We start from the raw sequence: 15,181 nt of genomic DNA, 5'->3' as shown, positions 1-15,181 counted from the left end.
TAGGTGTCGCCCTGTCCCCGTTCTCCAGAGTAGGCGATCCGACAAACAGGCTGTCGCCAACGTCCAAGAAGTAGTTGATGCCAAAGTGTCGATGCCGTAACCTTCGCAGACTCAGGACCAAACGCTGCGCAATGATCAGATAAATCTGCTGGGCAGTCGCCTCCGGACGTAGCTCCATTTGAATACCGTAAAGGACTTCGGCCGGCAGCACACCCTCATGGATGGCATCCTCAGTGGCCTCCTCCCGGCGGGCGCCCATCATTAGCTGATCCATAAGGAGCTCGAATGGCGGCTCACGCTAATCCTCCTCGTACTGCATTGGGTCCATGTTTTTGTGGCTTTTGATTTTGGTTTGAATCCTTTTTGTTTGTGCTGTTAATTTGGTCAATGGAGGGCACAATTTTGGCTTCTTTCGAAAGGGATTTTCACACTTTTGCCCAGCTGACTGAGTGTAAGCAATATGCTGCTGAGATTGAGGACAACCAGGAAGGTATTTAGTTTTCTCTGTCACTCTATCCAATCTCTGTCTTCCTTGAGCACACTCGATGCATATTTAATTAAACTTTCACCTTGTCAGGGGATGCGTCCAAAGCACTTTGGTCTCTCGCTTCAATCACCCGCTGATGGTGATGGTGTGTTGCGGAGGCCGTGGATGCTGCTGATGATGTTGACAATGCTGATGATGATGATGATGATGAGGACGTTGGGCTCTGTGCAAATCATGTTGTTGAGGGACCTGTCCTGGTCCCCTGTCCATGTCCATGTCCTCAGGAATACTTAAAAGCAACACGACAAGCTATAATTAAATCAGTTTTAATTAATGCAAAAAGCGAAATTTCAAAAGACGTCGCTAGACTTTCAGACATGGAAAACAGAAAACAGAAAACAAAACGAAGGATGAAGGACACACAGAGACCCGTACCCGGACACAGAGAAGAATGAAGTAAGCCGCACACGGGTTTCCGGTTGTCAGGGGGCCTGCGCCCCTCCTCCCCCGACATTTTGTTGTCGCATAATTACAACTCAATTGTAATCCAATTTTGGGCAGGCATATAAATCCGATTCAGGCCTTCGCTGCCACGACAGCGGCAGGCACTGGGTGGGTGGGTGCGGGGCAGACGTCACTGGTGTCTGTGTCAACTTTTTCGGTGTCAAATAAATAAACTTTTGACAGTCGGCAGACAGGCCAGCGGGGTGCACCGCCCCCCCACAAATCCTCCATGTTGCTGTGCAGGAAATGTAAATTAGTAAAACGGGCATTCATTTTTGGAGGGATCGGGGAACATGGTTCCCCCATCAATGGTTTAATGGAAATGTCCAATTCACTCGCTCCTCCAGCTCCAAGCGGCACGCTTCTCCTCCTGCTCCTAGTGCTCCTCTCTCCCTCCATTATCATGCCCATGCCCATGCCCATTCTCGCTCTTTCTGCCCATGTGGCACTTCAACTCTTGATAACTGCAAATTAGTTGCACATGCTGCCGCATGGCCCACAACTCAAAACAAGACGTGTTTGCACTAATTTGGCCAAAATCAACAGCTGTGTGTACATGTGCTCCCCTCCCCCTCCCCCACCCCCTCACCATCCCATTCCCATTCCCGCACACCTCCCTCCACTCCACACGTCTTGGCTTCATCTGTGTGAGTGCAGGAGAAAACTCATCATAACTTTCTTATCAAAAACTTATTCCAAGCGCCGAGATACCCATAACACAGGCATAAGAGCAACAACGCCCTGGCCAAGAAAGTACAGTGAGAGGGTGGGGAGGGGAGGCAGCCACCGGCAAGGAAAGGAAAGAAAGGCCCAGCTACGAGTCGGTGGTTTTTATTTTGTGATTTGCGACAGAACGAACTCACAAATACACTGCAAGTACACGCAAATATATTAGGTCCTTCGGATGTTTTTAAGGCTTCAATTTACTGAATATTTCCCCATGAAAAAGTGTCTCCTCTTCGTTGAAAAATCTCTTGGAAGAAAGAGCACTCATGGCCAGCAGACACCCTGAATGCCACTATGAATACTCACGAATACTTGTGGCAAGTACTCAACTTTATTCCGTTAAACAATTTGAAAACCTTTTGGTTTAAAAATCCACAGAAATAACCTCTGGCAGGGTATGCAAGAAGTGAGCAAAACTGAGCAAAAAACTAAAATGAAAGCAGAAAAATTGCCTAGGAAACTTGTTATAATTATACACACACACACACACACACACACATGCGTGTGTGTGGGGCATGCGGCAGCCTGACTCACTGGCTTGACTGACTAACTGACTGAGTGAGGAGGAGCAGCGGATGAGAATGAAAGGATGAGGATGAGGATGAGAACTAATGGAGGAGCCTCACTGCCATGGCATGGCATGGCATGCATGAGCAGGCAACATATGTTGGACTTTGCCGCAAAACTTTTGCGAGTTTTCGGCGCGTCCTCTTGGCCCACCTTGGCTGCCCGTTGCCTGCCACAACCTTCGACTGGCCTACCCACACTCCAAGTGGCACAGGAGCAGCTGGAGTAGGAGTGTGTGGAACGTGTGCGTTTTGTGGTTGAGTAAACGCACAGTTTAGGCCCAGAATGCAACAGCTGTGACACCCTGCCTCCTCATCAGTTCTAAGTTCCAGCAACAGAAAAACAGAGAGAGAGATAATTATAGTATTGATTGAGGGGCGCTCGAGGACTCCCCGAATATGCAATAAACGAGCAAACTATTTGCCAGTCTATATAGAGAAATATCAGACAAACATTCGATGGACGATCAGCGAGACTTTTAACCACTCGAAACCCACCAAACTTAATGGCAGATCACAGCCAAAAACTAAAGATCTGCCAAGCTCATGACATGGCATGTAAAACTCACTCCACACGTCCTCATTTGTGAGCAACCTAAGGGGTTTTTGGTGACAATGAAAGGGCTTCCCAAGCAATCAGCGCCCCTGCCACATGAGGCCATGCGATGAAGCCCGAAACTTTTCGGGGACCCTGGGACCTTGGGCAGCGTGAAGGAAGGGGAGGTACTGGGTATACTGGGAATTGTTAACGAAGGCCCAGAAGCAGCAACAGCACGATCCCCCAGCGAAGCCCAAAGAGAAGAACAACAACAAAAATGTAGGAAACTCAGCCGAAAAAGAATGGGAGAGGAGTACAACTTTTTTTCCTATTTTTTTTTGGCAACTTTGTCGTCATCTTTGTCCTTGCAAAAAGAATGCCTAAAAACGGTTTGGCACAGCAACAGCAGCAGCAAAAACAACAGCAGCAACAAGAAGGGAGGCAAGAAAAAGAGGAATAAATATGCCAATGAAATGGGTTTCCCCCGCCATACGCGGAGGCGTAGTGGCCGGGGTTTCGTCTGGGCCTCAGAGCCGTTGTAGTTGGAGCCGGAGTCGCAGCCAGAGTCGGAGGGGCGAGATGCAAGGGGCATGTTGCTCGCAAATGCGGGACACGTACTTGCGCTATAATTATTTCGTACGTGAGCACGTGAGCCCGCCGAAAAGACAATGAGAGAGCCGCGTCTGGGGGCGAGTGGCGTCGTCTACGGCCGTAAGACATCAGAGTCTTAAGGTTAGCATACATCAGAGCGTCGGCTGGCTCCTTCGCTCCCGGCTTTAAGCCAACTTTGTAGCAGCGGTCTGGCAACTGGCATCTGGAGATGAAGATGAGAGATGAGAGACGCGAGATGTGCGCTGGCCGCATAGGGAGCCCTGCAGCCTTGCAGTACTCCGCAACACGTGGCTCGACAGCTCGACAGGACGACACAACATATCAAAATATTTACAGTGCAGCTTATGGCAGTGCTACAGCTCCATTTCCTTCCTTTTCAGGCTCCCTACCTCCCAGGGGGCGGCACATGGCACACAATTTTCCAGAGGCGCAGCTGCATTCAAACGTCGCGTCGCCTACGTGCGGCTTCTCCCATTTGTTTTTCCACGTTGTTCTCTTCGTTTTGTTGTTGCTTATTTTTTTGCAATGCCACATGGACATGGGTTGTGTCCACCTCTACAGAAAAGAGAGCGTAAGAGCAGGGGAAATAGATGGAGCGAAGCGCACTTAAACGAACTAATAAACTTGATTATTGAGCGGGAGTAGTCTCCACTTCTCCCTCCTGCTAGCAGCGCCTGCGGGCTGTAAATCAAAAACAATTTTGTCCACACTTTGGTTACACTTTGGATGCCAACGAACTCTGGAATAGATGACTCATGCGGAGACGAGAGATCCAATTAATGAACTGTTTTCCCAACCCATCCATGGCATCATCAGCATCAGCATCAGGCGGCGACCTCATGGCGCTTAATACTCATAAAAGTCACACAAAGTAAATAAGTTTGATTATGAGCAAAAAAATGAAATGAAAACATATAAAAGGACACCGCCAAAAGGGACACCAGTAGCTGGCGCTGGCGCTGGAGCTGGAGCTGGCAGCAGCAACAGGACTGACTCCCCTGCCCCCCTGTGCAGATCCTGGCTCTGGCAGTTGTCAACGCTGGAATAATTAACATTCACAATGAAAATGAAAACGAGTCAACTGTGGAGCATGGGCGGGAGCTGCTGGGCGCGCAGCCCCATCCCCTCAGCCTCTTCTGCTGTTCCGCTCGGTGCGGTCTCTGGTCTGGTTTGGTTTGGTCTGGTCTGGTTTGGTCCGCTCGGGTTCTCTTTTGCTCTTGTAAAAGTTTTTAATAACCCCGCAACAACAAACACGGCAATGGCAATGGCAACGGCACAGGACGAAGGACGAAGGACAACCCCGGGATGGGACGCACACAAAGCAGTGCGGAGAGCCAACCGCCAACAGCCACAATAATGACACACAAAACTTTGACAATGTAGTCGTGCGTGCTGCTGCCTTTCCTTCCGCACCCCGTCAAACCCCGTCCACCGTCCACCGTCCACCGTCCACCGTCCACCGAGCAACCATCCGCTCTGCCTTACAGCAGCTCCCATACGCCATTCCGCCACCATGCCGCCGCTATCCGTCGTGGCGTGGCCAACGGAAAAGGATTTCTGCCACAACGAAAACAGCAATGAAAGCCACAAAATGTTGCCCGTAGCAGTAGACAGAGATGGCAATCGCATACGCAACATCAAATTGCTGACCGCACACCCACACACACACGCACACACACACACACACGCGGTACCCCACCCACACACAGATGAGTTTTTGGGGGCGTTGGTGGCGTGTCCACTTCAATGGATATTCAATCGCAATGCGAGTGCAACAATTGAAGCGGTTTTAAAATCAACGAATGCGGCTTATTACGCACACAGACGCACACACACAGACACACACACAAACAGCCACCCCACTGGACCACCCACATTGGAACACGCACGGGAACACCCACTGAAACATCCAGACATTGAATCATCGAACCACATGCACAATAAAATAAATGTCAAATTGAAATTGACATGCTGTGACAGAGACATTCCAAAGTCTGCAGAAGGACTCTCCAGTTGAGGACTCTGAGGTGTGATGCTCAGGTCCAAGTCCTCCCTCATGCATATCCCGTACCAGATGGGAATGCATCTCTCTATGGTCAGATTTTCACACTGCGACCAATTAAAACTGGATTAGATTAGCCCTCAACTGAAGGACAGTCTAATTAAGTGAGCAGAGAACGAGAAGCAGCCCCAGAGAGCTCGGCAGAGTTCAGCAAATGGAGAATCCTGAGAATGGACACAACAAGATGAACACGTTTCCAGGCAATAAGAGAGCGGGGAGACATGAGGAATATTGTAATAATAATTTGTGCATATTTTTGGTCTCGATTCTAAGCTGAGAATGTTGTTCCTTGTTGCAGAATTAGCTTCTTTGTTACCTGGAGAAGCCGATTCTGCCACTTGCATATCTTCAACTACAAAACATCCTTCAATACTCCCACCAAGACATATTCCATGAACCATAAGAAGTGATTAAATGTCTTTTTTATGTTTAGTTAAAAATATAATGAAGATAATTCTCCCCCAAAGTTATTACCATCTGGAAAAAATCTAATAATTTTACTACTTTCATCTAAACAATCAAAGTTAATGCTGAGAAAAAAATGGAGAATTTCCATCTTTGAAGACTTTGATAATTGTTTCCACACCACGCTTGGAAGGAGCTCAAGGAAATTGTTATTTTTGGGGCCAGGCACAGGCACCGGCACCGGCACCCAGACTCTCAGACTCTCAGACTCCCAGCACTCGCAGTTTGTACCCACTGACAGATTCGTTCAGTCGATTACAGTGGACTCACCACGGCCTATGGCAGCCCTAATCAAAGTGTCGTTTACCATAGCGGGCGCCACCTGGCCAGATTTACTCCGGATAATGCCTGCAGGGTGTGTCTTGGGTCTTTGGGTTTCTTTCTTTTCGATTTAGGCAACGCTTTAAGGCAGGGCTTTGATCCGCCCGAGAGTGCGCGGCGAGGCACTAATAAGATTTTAAAGAGCATTTATGAAACAAAAGAGGCACGCGGAAGGGGCAGCGGCAGGGGCAGGGGCAGGGGCAGGGACTGTACTGCACAAATCAAGTGAAAAATGGTAAATGGGGGAATAGCAGCAAGCCCACACCCCACCCTACCCTACCCACCAGACGCGTCTAATTTTATTAATGTTGCCAATTTTCAACGGGTGGCAAGGCCATCGCACAGCCAGGTAAGTGCCCCAAGGGGTGTGCGGGTGCGGGTGGGTCCCTGGTTGTAGCAATAAATGTGCTGCTTACGCGCGCAATTAAATATGAAATATTTAAGAGCAAGCCGACCAAAGGAGCGCCAGAAAAGGAGGCCAGGAGGGCAGGAGGGCAGGAGGGCATGGAATACTCGTAGATTGGGGGGCTTGGGGTTGCTGGTACTTCTCCTTTGGTTGGCTGATTGCGTTGCAGCTAATTAATAATTTTTAGGCAATTCAGCAAAATGCCGGAGCATGGCTGAGGCTGCTGCTGGTGGCATCTCAGGTGCGGAGCAAACTTCGGCTCGACTTGACTCGAGTTGAGACTTGATTAAGTTGCTTTTTAATGAAGTTCAAAGTGATTTCACTTGCAATTAATACACCTCCAGCCTCCACAGGGCCTGCCATTCGCCGGCAGTCTCCTGCGTGGACAAACAATGGGGGAAAACCACCCCCCGGCTGCCCTCACCAATGATTGATGTGGTGGGTGGGAAAGCCCTGGGGCAAACTTCAGGTGAAACTATTTCCCGATGCTCCTCGTCGATTAGCTGACAGGCAATCCACCAGCAAAGGGCAGCAAGGATGAGGCTGAATGGACGGGTGTTGGGTGGATAAGAGTGAGGCACAGTAATTACTCAATAAATACCAGCGAAACTCATAAATTTGTAATCAAAAGAAGAGCCTAAGCGTTGATTTCTAGGCTTGAAATGCAGCCTGAAGTACAGGCAACCTCCATGCCAAATTATCAGCTAGAATGTCAAGCAAAATACTACCTAATGCTGTTGAATGTAATGGGAAACATTTCCAATGAAATTTAGACCCCAAGAGGATGGTCGAAAGGCAATCACTGAGTCTTGATAGAGGGCCAAGATTGCCGGAAGATCATCCACAAAATGGAAATGGAAATGCAGCAGCAGCAGCAGCAGCTGCCACCCAACCCCAATCCGAGTCCCAACTCGACACTTATCCTCAACGACAACTAATTGCAGATGCAGCAAAATGGCCGGAGGCGGCACTGCCCGGGGGTGGGGAGTGTGTAGATGGGGGCTGGGACTGTGGGATCAACCTAATCCCCACAGAGCATATAAATAACCATAAATGTGGAGGAGCCATGGAGCCATGGAGCAGGAGGGAGCAGCAGAAGTGGGAGGGAGCCAGCAAAACATTTTTGCGGTTGAGTTTCTTTTAGCAGAGAGCGAGCCACCGAGTGGAGTGGCTGACAATTATTTACAGTCGAAAGTTTTGCCAAGTTGCCGGGCGGCACAAATGAAGTTGCTGATGCTGGTGGAGCGGCTGGAGGACATGCTGTCAGGACATGCGAACATGTGTAGCCGAGGCGGTGTCCAAGTTATGGCATGCAGCAGAGTGGCAGTGGGACGAGGAGGAGGTGGAGGTGGAGGTGGAGGAGCTGCTAGCAGGAGGAGAGACAATTGCAGAAATTATGCAACTGTTGTGGTGGAAGCCACAGGACAGCACTTCTTGTTGTCAACCTGGATGCCAGAGTTCCACAGAGAGTCTCCAGCTTCAGCTACTGCTTGGGGTCCTGCTGCTTCTCTTGCCCCTCAGCTCCTTCTGCTATCCTTGCAGACAATTAAGCAAGGACAATGCCAGGCAGCAGCTTTATAAATGCTCATGCATGCACACAGAAACCGAAGGACTCGACCCCGCCCCCTAGAACTGGGACCTGCAGACACCTGACGCTTGCCCTCCTCGGCCGCCCGCCGCCTGTCTACGGGATAGTCTTCCAGGATGTGTTAAGCCAGAGAACCATTGAAGTTCATTGCCGAAAGTTGTCGCAACCCCAAGCCATGTCTGTCCTGTCCGCATCCTACATCGTACATCCGTTTTCTATGGAAGCAGGAAGCCCGGTAGCCAGCATAATGCCATATCCATGAACGCAATTTGCCATTGCTGCCAGTGGAATCCTTTTGGCCCAAAGCCGAAACTGAAACTCCAGCTAAAGCTGATGCTGAAACCCTGCTGCATGCAGCATGTGGCAAATTACAAAGAATTCCATGATTTACCTAATTGCAGCATCTGCCTTGCCTCCACCCCACAATCACTATTCCTATTCGCCTACCCCCCCACAGAATCTCCCAGAAAGGATCAACATTTACGTGCGCTCTTTCAGCATTTATTCTGGCAACATGGTTCAGAACGCAGTATGCCCCTTCTTCTCTTGCTGCTTGGGTTGCGGGGCAGGGCCACGCTTCGTGCAGTTCATCAGTTGAGCTGGCATTAGCCGGCTGAGGATCCTGTTCCGCTGGGACGGATCACGGGCTAGCATTCGCTCGCCCCGTCGAATGGCAGCCTTGTGCACCCAGCGCATCAGCTCCTGACCGAAGTTGGTGCGGCGCTCATATCTGTTGGGATAACAACCCTCGTACGTCGTATACGAGCGGACTGTATATCCTGCACAGTCGAAAGACAGAAGTAAATTATGGGCCGAAGAGATCCACTTGCACCACTTACCAACCACAAGAATTTGTGTAATTTGACCAAGAAAAGATTTCCGGCTCGACGACATGCTGCTGAAGTTAAATTAAACTCTGAAGATGTAAAGAATTTTGGGAGCAATCGAAACGAGTCCTGATGTTGTGTGTGTGATCTGAATGTTGGAATGAAAAATATGCGCTTGCCACGTCTCTGTTTGTGAACATCTTTAAGTAAGTCATAAGCACGTCAAGCGGTGAATGTAAACAGCTGGACAGCTTGATTATTCCTGTAGACTAGCTAATGGTGGAAATATCTATACAAGACGACCGACAAAGCTGACAGCAAACCGAGAGAGCAGTGAGTAGAAAGCAAAGGCTCAATCACAACAGCGAGAGTCAAGGAGCTGCTGCGGACGCTGCTCAAAGAATTCTCGCTGCTCGCTTAATATATCTTAAAGAAACAATTTAATTATACACCAAACTTAACAGTCATAAACTTAACTCATATTCACTCAATAATCATTAATTTAAGCTATTTATTTCCACGAAAATCGAACAATTTTACTCGAACAGCACAAGGAATAAAATGATCTTTTTGTGTACCTTCCATATGGTTATCTATTCTTGGTCTATTGTATAATTTCTGCACTACTTTATGGGGGGAACGCATCACTCCAATTCGCTGGGTCTCCTGCTCTGGCTCGACGGCAACCTGTGTCTGAAAGTTGGAGCGATGTTTGTGCCCGGCTCTACTCCCTCCTCGGCAAGCTCTGGACCCGATCGCTCGAGCAGCCGTTGTTCATCCGAGTCCGAGGCTCCAGCTGTTTCAGAGGAGCTTGTAGCATGCGGACTGCTGGTATCCAGGCGTACGGAGACAGATCGCTGGACCCGCTGATTGTACTGCATGCCCGAGGTGCCGGGTCCAGATGTCTTCGGCTGTGGCGCCGAGCTGCTCATGGCCCGCCGCTCGCTGGGGTCCTGGCGATCAGTGGCCACCGAGTAGCGATGGTTCTTGACCCGCAGATAGCCGTAGATGAGGGCATCGTTGAGTCCGACCGTGATCTGTCGCTTTAGCTCCTCGTCGCAGCGCTCCAGGCGCTCGGCCACGCCCTCAACGATCTCTTGCTGTGTCAGCGGACGATCAGCATCGGCGATCACCCGCAAGATGTTGCTAAATAGTTGGGGGATCAGCTGGCGCTTTGGCGGTCGATTGTAGCCCCTCATTAGCATCGTACCAGTGGGGAGACCCAGCGAAACGGAAACGGGAAACGGAGAAGTTTATCGCCTGAAACTCAAATCGAAAGTTTTTGCCTGTATTGAGGAGTGACACTTGCCGCTCAGATGTATGGATGCGAGGTGGAGATGGAGGCTTGTCTCTCACCTCCATTGTAAATTAAAGAACTCTCCGTTGTCTCTGTGTGTGTTTCGGTGAGCCAAAGTTAGTCCACAGTCGAGCCCCAAAAAGTTTCGTCGCCGTCTTTAAGTCCTTTGTGGCCCACTCCCAGTCACCTTTCTTGGCGGTTTCCATTTCGATTCTATTTGGCCAGCAACAAACTCAATCGTTGATGGAATCGTCTCAGCTTTACCCTGTACTAGAAATGGGGGAAAAGGATGGAGAAAATATCTTCCTTGGGCACTTTTTGACAAAGAAAGTGAAACATATTTGTCTTGCGGACTTTAGTTGGTATCGTCATGGTCGTTTCCGCCTGATTATGCGAGACAGTATCTGCTCCAGACAGTCAGTTAGTCAGTCACAGCGGCTGTCGAGACGGCTGGCTGGCTGGATGGTGGCAGGGGGTAGGCAGCCAGACAGGCAGACGAGTATCGATTTGCAGTTAAAGTTGGCCATCCCACATCCGACATCCTCCTCTCTGGCTGCTGCTTCTGTTGCGGATGTTTCTGTTGCGGATGGTGCGGATGCTGCGGGTAAGCGGATAAGTATGGGTAATCAAGTACAAATGCGGGGGAACGATTCCGCCCGATGCCCCCGCTGTCCCGCCGCCGATGACGATGACGACATGGGCACGGGCACAAAGAAGGATCTGCTTCAGAATTTGCATAGGGCCGCCAGCAAGAAGACGGGCCGGGGGGGAAGGCCATCATTGTTATTGTCCTTTGCCACTGCTACCGCTGATGCTGCTGTTGTTGTTGTGTCTGGCACGTGTCGCAAGGAATTTAGATAGCAGGAAGTTTCACATTGACAGGGGGGTGGTAGGGGTGGAAGGAGCCACTGTACAGTGCATAACACAATAACCGCAGCCTGATTGAAATCTTCTCGAGTGCAATCGCATTAATCGCACAGCGAGGGCAGGCCCGTTAGTTGCCCAAACACTCGCACCAGCCAAGTATTCTGCTGCAATCGGTTTCGTCACGCTGACACACACATGTTTTTGGCGCTTTTCTGCGTATGCACAGACAACAGGCACGAAGCCAAAAACGTTTCTTGCTTCTCTGCCGCTGCGGCAGCCGAGCAATTGTGCATGAGTCACACGAAGATGTTTCTCTGCCGCTGCGGCCGAAGCCACTCGAAGCTATTGCGCGCTGCGTGTGCCGACTGCGCTGACCAAGATCTGTGCAGAGATAACGACGCTGCCGGCCGCTGATCTACAGTGCAGGGCTATTTCAGCGCAATTTATGCTCTCTGCGCTGCTGCTGTAGCTAAAATCTATGATCCTAAGACTTACACAGAGCTCATACTTATCACAGCATCAAATTAAGATCCGCAAATTAATTTGATTTGCTGTAGAAGTTTCCCATAAACGATTCCGCTTGGGAGTTTCATTCCCAAATGTGAAAATTAAATAATCCTGAGAGTATATGGGCACTTGCAGGCTCTGCCACTAAATATAGCGATCTTTTACACACCAAAAAGTGCTGCAAAATAATTGGCGGCGAATTCCCAATTACTTTTGCCCCATCAAATCCTTTACTGTCATTGTCAGGTAATTCCCACCCCCGCAGCTGTCGAGTCTGAGTAGCAGATTGGAGCCAGTCCCAGAGCCAGTGCCAGTCCCAATGCTGACGGGGTGGCGAAACTTTTGTTTCATTTCCATTTCGCTTGATACTCACGTATTATTTGTCTCAATGTCAGAGTTGGACCGGAGGCGGAGTCGGAGGCAAGAATTTGCTTGGCTGGGGTGGCGGCAGTGTTAATTATGACTGACAGTGTTGGCAAGCGCTGTACATTCCAGCACTTGGACAGCAGCAGCCAGTGACTGGCGCAGCAAACTTTTGGCTAATCCGGCGCCAGTGATTAGGCCCGGCTCCAAATGAGGGCGACTGGCAACAATTAAAGCCAGCTAAAGCCAGTTGTGGCCCGGCCCGGCCCGGCCTGGCCTGGAGAAAGTTCGTCCACACAGAGCACCCTTCAGTGCAATTAACTGAAACTTTTGTGGCAGCCCAAGCCCCACTACGGCACCCGTACCAGCACAGTTGGGCGGCATGAGTGGGGAGTGATGCAAGAGTTATGACTCCAAGTCAGGCAAACGGAGAGACGGAGAGAGAGAGCATCCTGTCCGCACACACACACACATGGAAAATAATTTATTTTACGATTAGCGGGAAACGTAATGGCCAATCCCAGTCCCAACCACCACAATCAGGCCATCAGATCGGACCATTCCCTGGCCGGCGATGCGTGTAAGTGGCCGGGCGCCGTTTCCGGCTGGTCAACCGAGTCCAGAAACTGCACAGCATTCAAGGAGTAGAGTATTGGACATTAATGGCGACGCCGTCGTCAGCGATTTCCATTCATAACCATTCATGTGTCGCCAGCGGAAGTCCCTCAAACCTTGAACTGCCACAACAAACAGGCAAACAGCAAAGAGACGCTATCGATCGTCGAAATCTCAAGTGAAATGAATCAGAAAAAAAGACAATGATCCCAAGCAGCACGAACTGTTGCTGTGTAAGTATTTGGGGTTCAATAGAATTCACCCACAAATATCGCAAGCATCTTTTTGCAGACTGCAGAAAGTTTCTAACATCGTTTGCGAGTTGGCTAAACTTTTTGGTGTGAATGAAATCGATCCTCTGGCTGACCACACAAATAATAATAGCAATCCAGCATTCGCAACGTAATGGGCGGACTCTAAGCGGAAAAGTTTTTATGATTTTTATTAGTTTCGTCTCGCGAGTGTATGGCATGCTGGGGATTGAGTGGAGCTGCCAAGATGTTGTGTTGTCCATCGATTCGCTGTTGAGATTTATCAACGCCTCACGCAATGCTGGAAGGGAGCGAAGAAGATTGCGTTGCGTGCTGCCTGCTGAGCTGTGGAGATGGTCAGCTGTCGATGGGCCCACCCCTCCGTTGGGCGTTACTAATCTAATTTGCAGTTATTGGCCGCCAGATTACGCCAGATCCCTTTCCGCACAGGAACATGTGTGTATCGCGTGCTGTGCTCACTCCCACTCCCAGTCCCCCTACGGATTGCCTATAATTTGGCACACAGTGTGCAAGCGGATGCCGCATTAGCATCTTGGGGGGGCCCAAGCACCCACACAGCCACACAGGCACACATCCAACAGCCTGGCTCTACCATTAGTCGAAGCTGTGTGCAAGTGCAAAACATAATGAAAATGATGTCAGTTTGATAAGATTTTGCCGCTGGGCGTGTGTGTGCCAGTGCCAGTGCCAGTGCCAGTGCTCCTGTCTCCTGTATCTCTGCATCTCTGCATCTGTGCCTTCCACATCTGTATCTCTGTAGCTCCATTGTTGTGCGGCTTGGCTCCTGCCTTCCTCCTGTTGTACGAGTACGAGCACGAGTATGTGGGTGCTCACTCGCATGTTATGAGAAAAGTTTCCCTGCTTAAAGATGTTTCAATGGGGAATGCTAAATGGGAAATGGGAAACTTCGCATCGCACCGCATGCTCCTGAACGGCTAGAGTGGGCTTGTTCTACATTCGCACTAAGTGTGCTCCACACCCACACATGGATGGGTGTGTGTGTGTCTTGTTAGTTGGAAGAACAAATCTCAGACAAGTAGTTTGCTATGACAATTGGTCAGGGTGGCCGCTGGCAAGGGGAACGACTTCCATCACAACTTGATGGTGACTCATATCGCCACAGGATGCGGCATCTACATATGCATTCTCTGTAGTATTTACAGCAGCTCTCGCACCACAGCTCTGAGCTCTTGGCTCTTTGCTCTATGCTATTGAGGTAAGAACTGAGGAACTGTTGCAGTATCTGCTCCTGACCATTGTTTGTACAACACTTTAATGGGGATCGGGATCAGGGTTTGTACGCACCGCATAACAGGCTGTGGATGCGAGCAACAATGGCCACGCATCCGCATGTCCTGACTAGGCTGCGTCTCTCACATCAGGCCGCAGCAAACACTCCAAACACGTCCAATCAGCCAGACCACTGCAACGCCTGCCGAGCCAGCCGGGCCAGCCGGGCCAGCCTGGCTGCCTGCCTGTCACTCCTGCTGCCCAGATGGCACCACTAGCGAGTTCCCCATTGTTGTGCTCCTATCAGAATAACCCAACCGTCAGACTGCCAGCTCAGCAGCCGGCAGACGGCAGACGGCAGCTGACAACGCCTATCAAATTAAGCAAAACAAAATTGCATTATGGCGAAAGTTGCAACCAGTGCACAAAGCACTGGCCATACCCCAGCCCCAGCACTGCTGGCCAACACACACACGAGCATGTGCAGCATGCAGGGGGCGTGGCATGTCAGCGTCACCGAAATTATTCATTGCACAGTGCGGTCCAGACAATTTATGCTAATCAACATCAATCGATTTGCATGCCATGGGCCTGGGCCTGGGCCTGTGTCTGCCCGACCAAAAAGGATAAACGTCTGCCGTCTGCCTTCTCTCACTCTCACTCTCCAGCTACTGTCCTACTCTATCCTGCTTATATAACTAGTCCTGATGCTACACCTACTCCTATTCCACATTGCATACTGCCTACTCCTGTTCCCAATCGACCGTTTCCACTGCCAGTTTATTCACTATTCGGCAAGGAAAGTGCCTCCACTCTGTGTTATTTGGTTGCACTTTGGGATTTCCCTTAAACAAAACAAAAAATCTAGTTGACAATGAGTAAACTTACGATTCCCAAAAAACTATATTTCATAATTTTATTCGTAATT

General features: G+C 49.9%; 2 protein-coding genes across 2 annotated transcripts; both read right to left on the bottom strand.

The window, feature by feature from the left end:
* Positions 1 to 8,794: 8,794 nt before the first annotated feature.
* Positions 8,795 to 9,297, bottom strand: LOC117894461. Its single transcript, XM_034801564.1, has 2 exons — positions 9,115 to 9,297; positions 8,795 to 9,054 (listed from the first exon to the last, which is right to left on the bottom strand). Exons 1-2 carry the CDS (start codon positions 9,167 to 9,169, stop codon positions 8,795 to 8,797), a joined length of 315 nt encoding a protein of 104 aa, XP_034657455.1. The 5' UTR covers positions 9,170 to 9,297.
* A 378-nt stretch (positions 9,298 to 9,675) lies between these two features.
* On the bottom strand, positions 9,676 to 10,412 carry LOC117894657. The gene has a single exon (XM_034801835.1). It carries the CDS (start codon positions 10,305 to 10,307, stop codon positions 9,747 to 9,749), a length of 561 nt encoding a protein of 186 aa, XP_034657726.1. The 5' UTR covers positions 10,308 to 10,412; the 3' UTR covers positions 9,676 to 9,746.
* Between the last annotated feature and the right edge of the window lie 4,769 nt (positions 10,413 to 15,181).

This window comes from Drosophila subobscura, chromosome A, assembly GCF_008121235.1.
Source record: "Drosophila subobscura isolate 14011-0131.10 chromosome A, UCBerk_Dsub_1.0, whole genome shotgun sequence".
Classification (NCBI taxonomy): Eukaryota; Metazoa; Arthropoda; class Insecta; order Diptera; family Drosophilidae; genus Drosophila; species Drosophila subobscura.
This window is presented reverse-complemented; position numbering and strand designations above follow the sequence as displayed.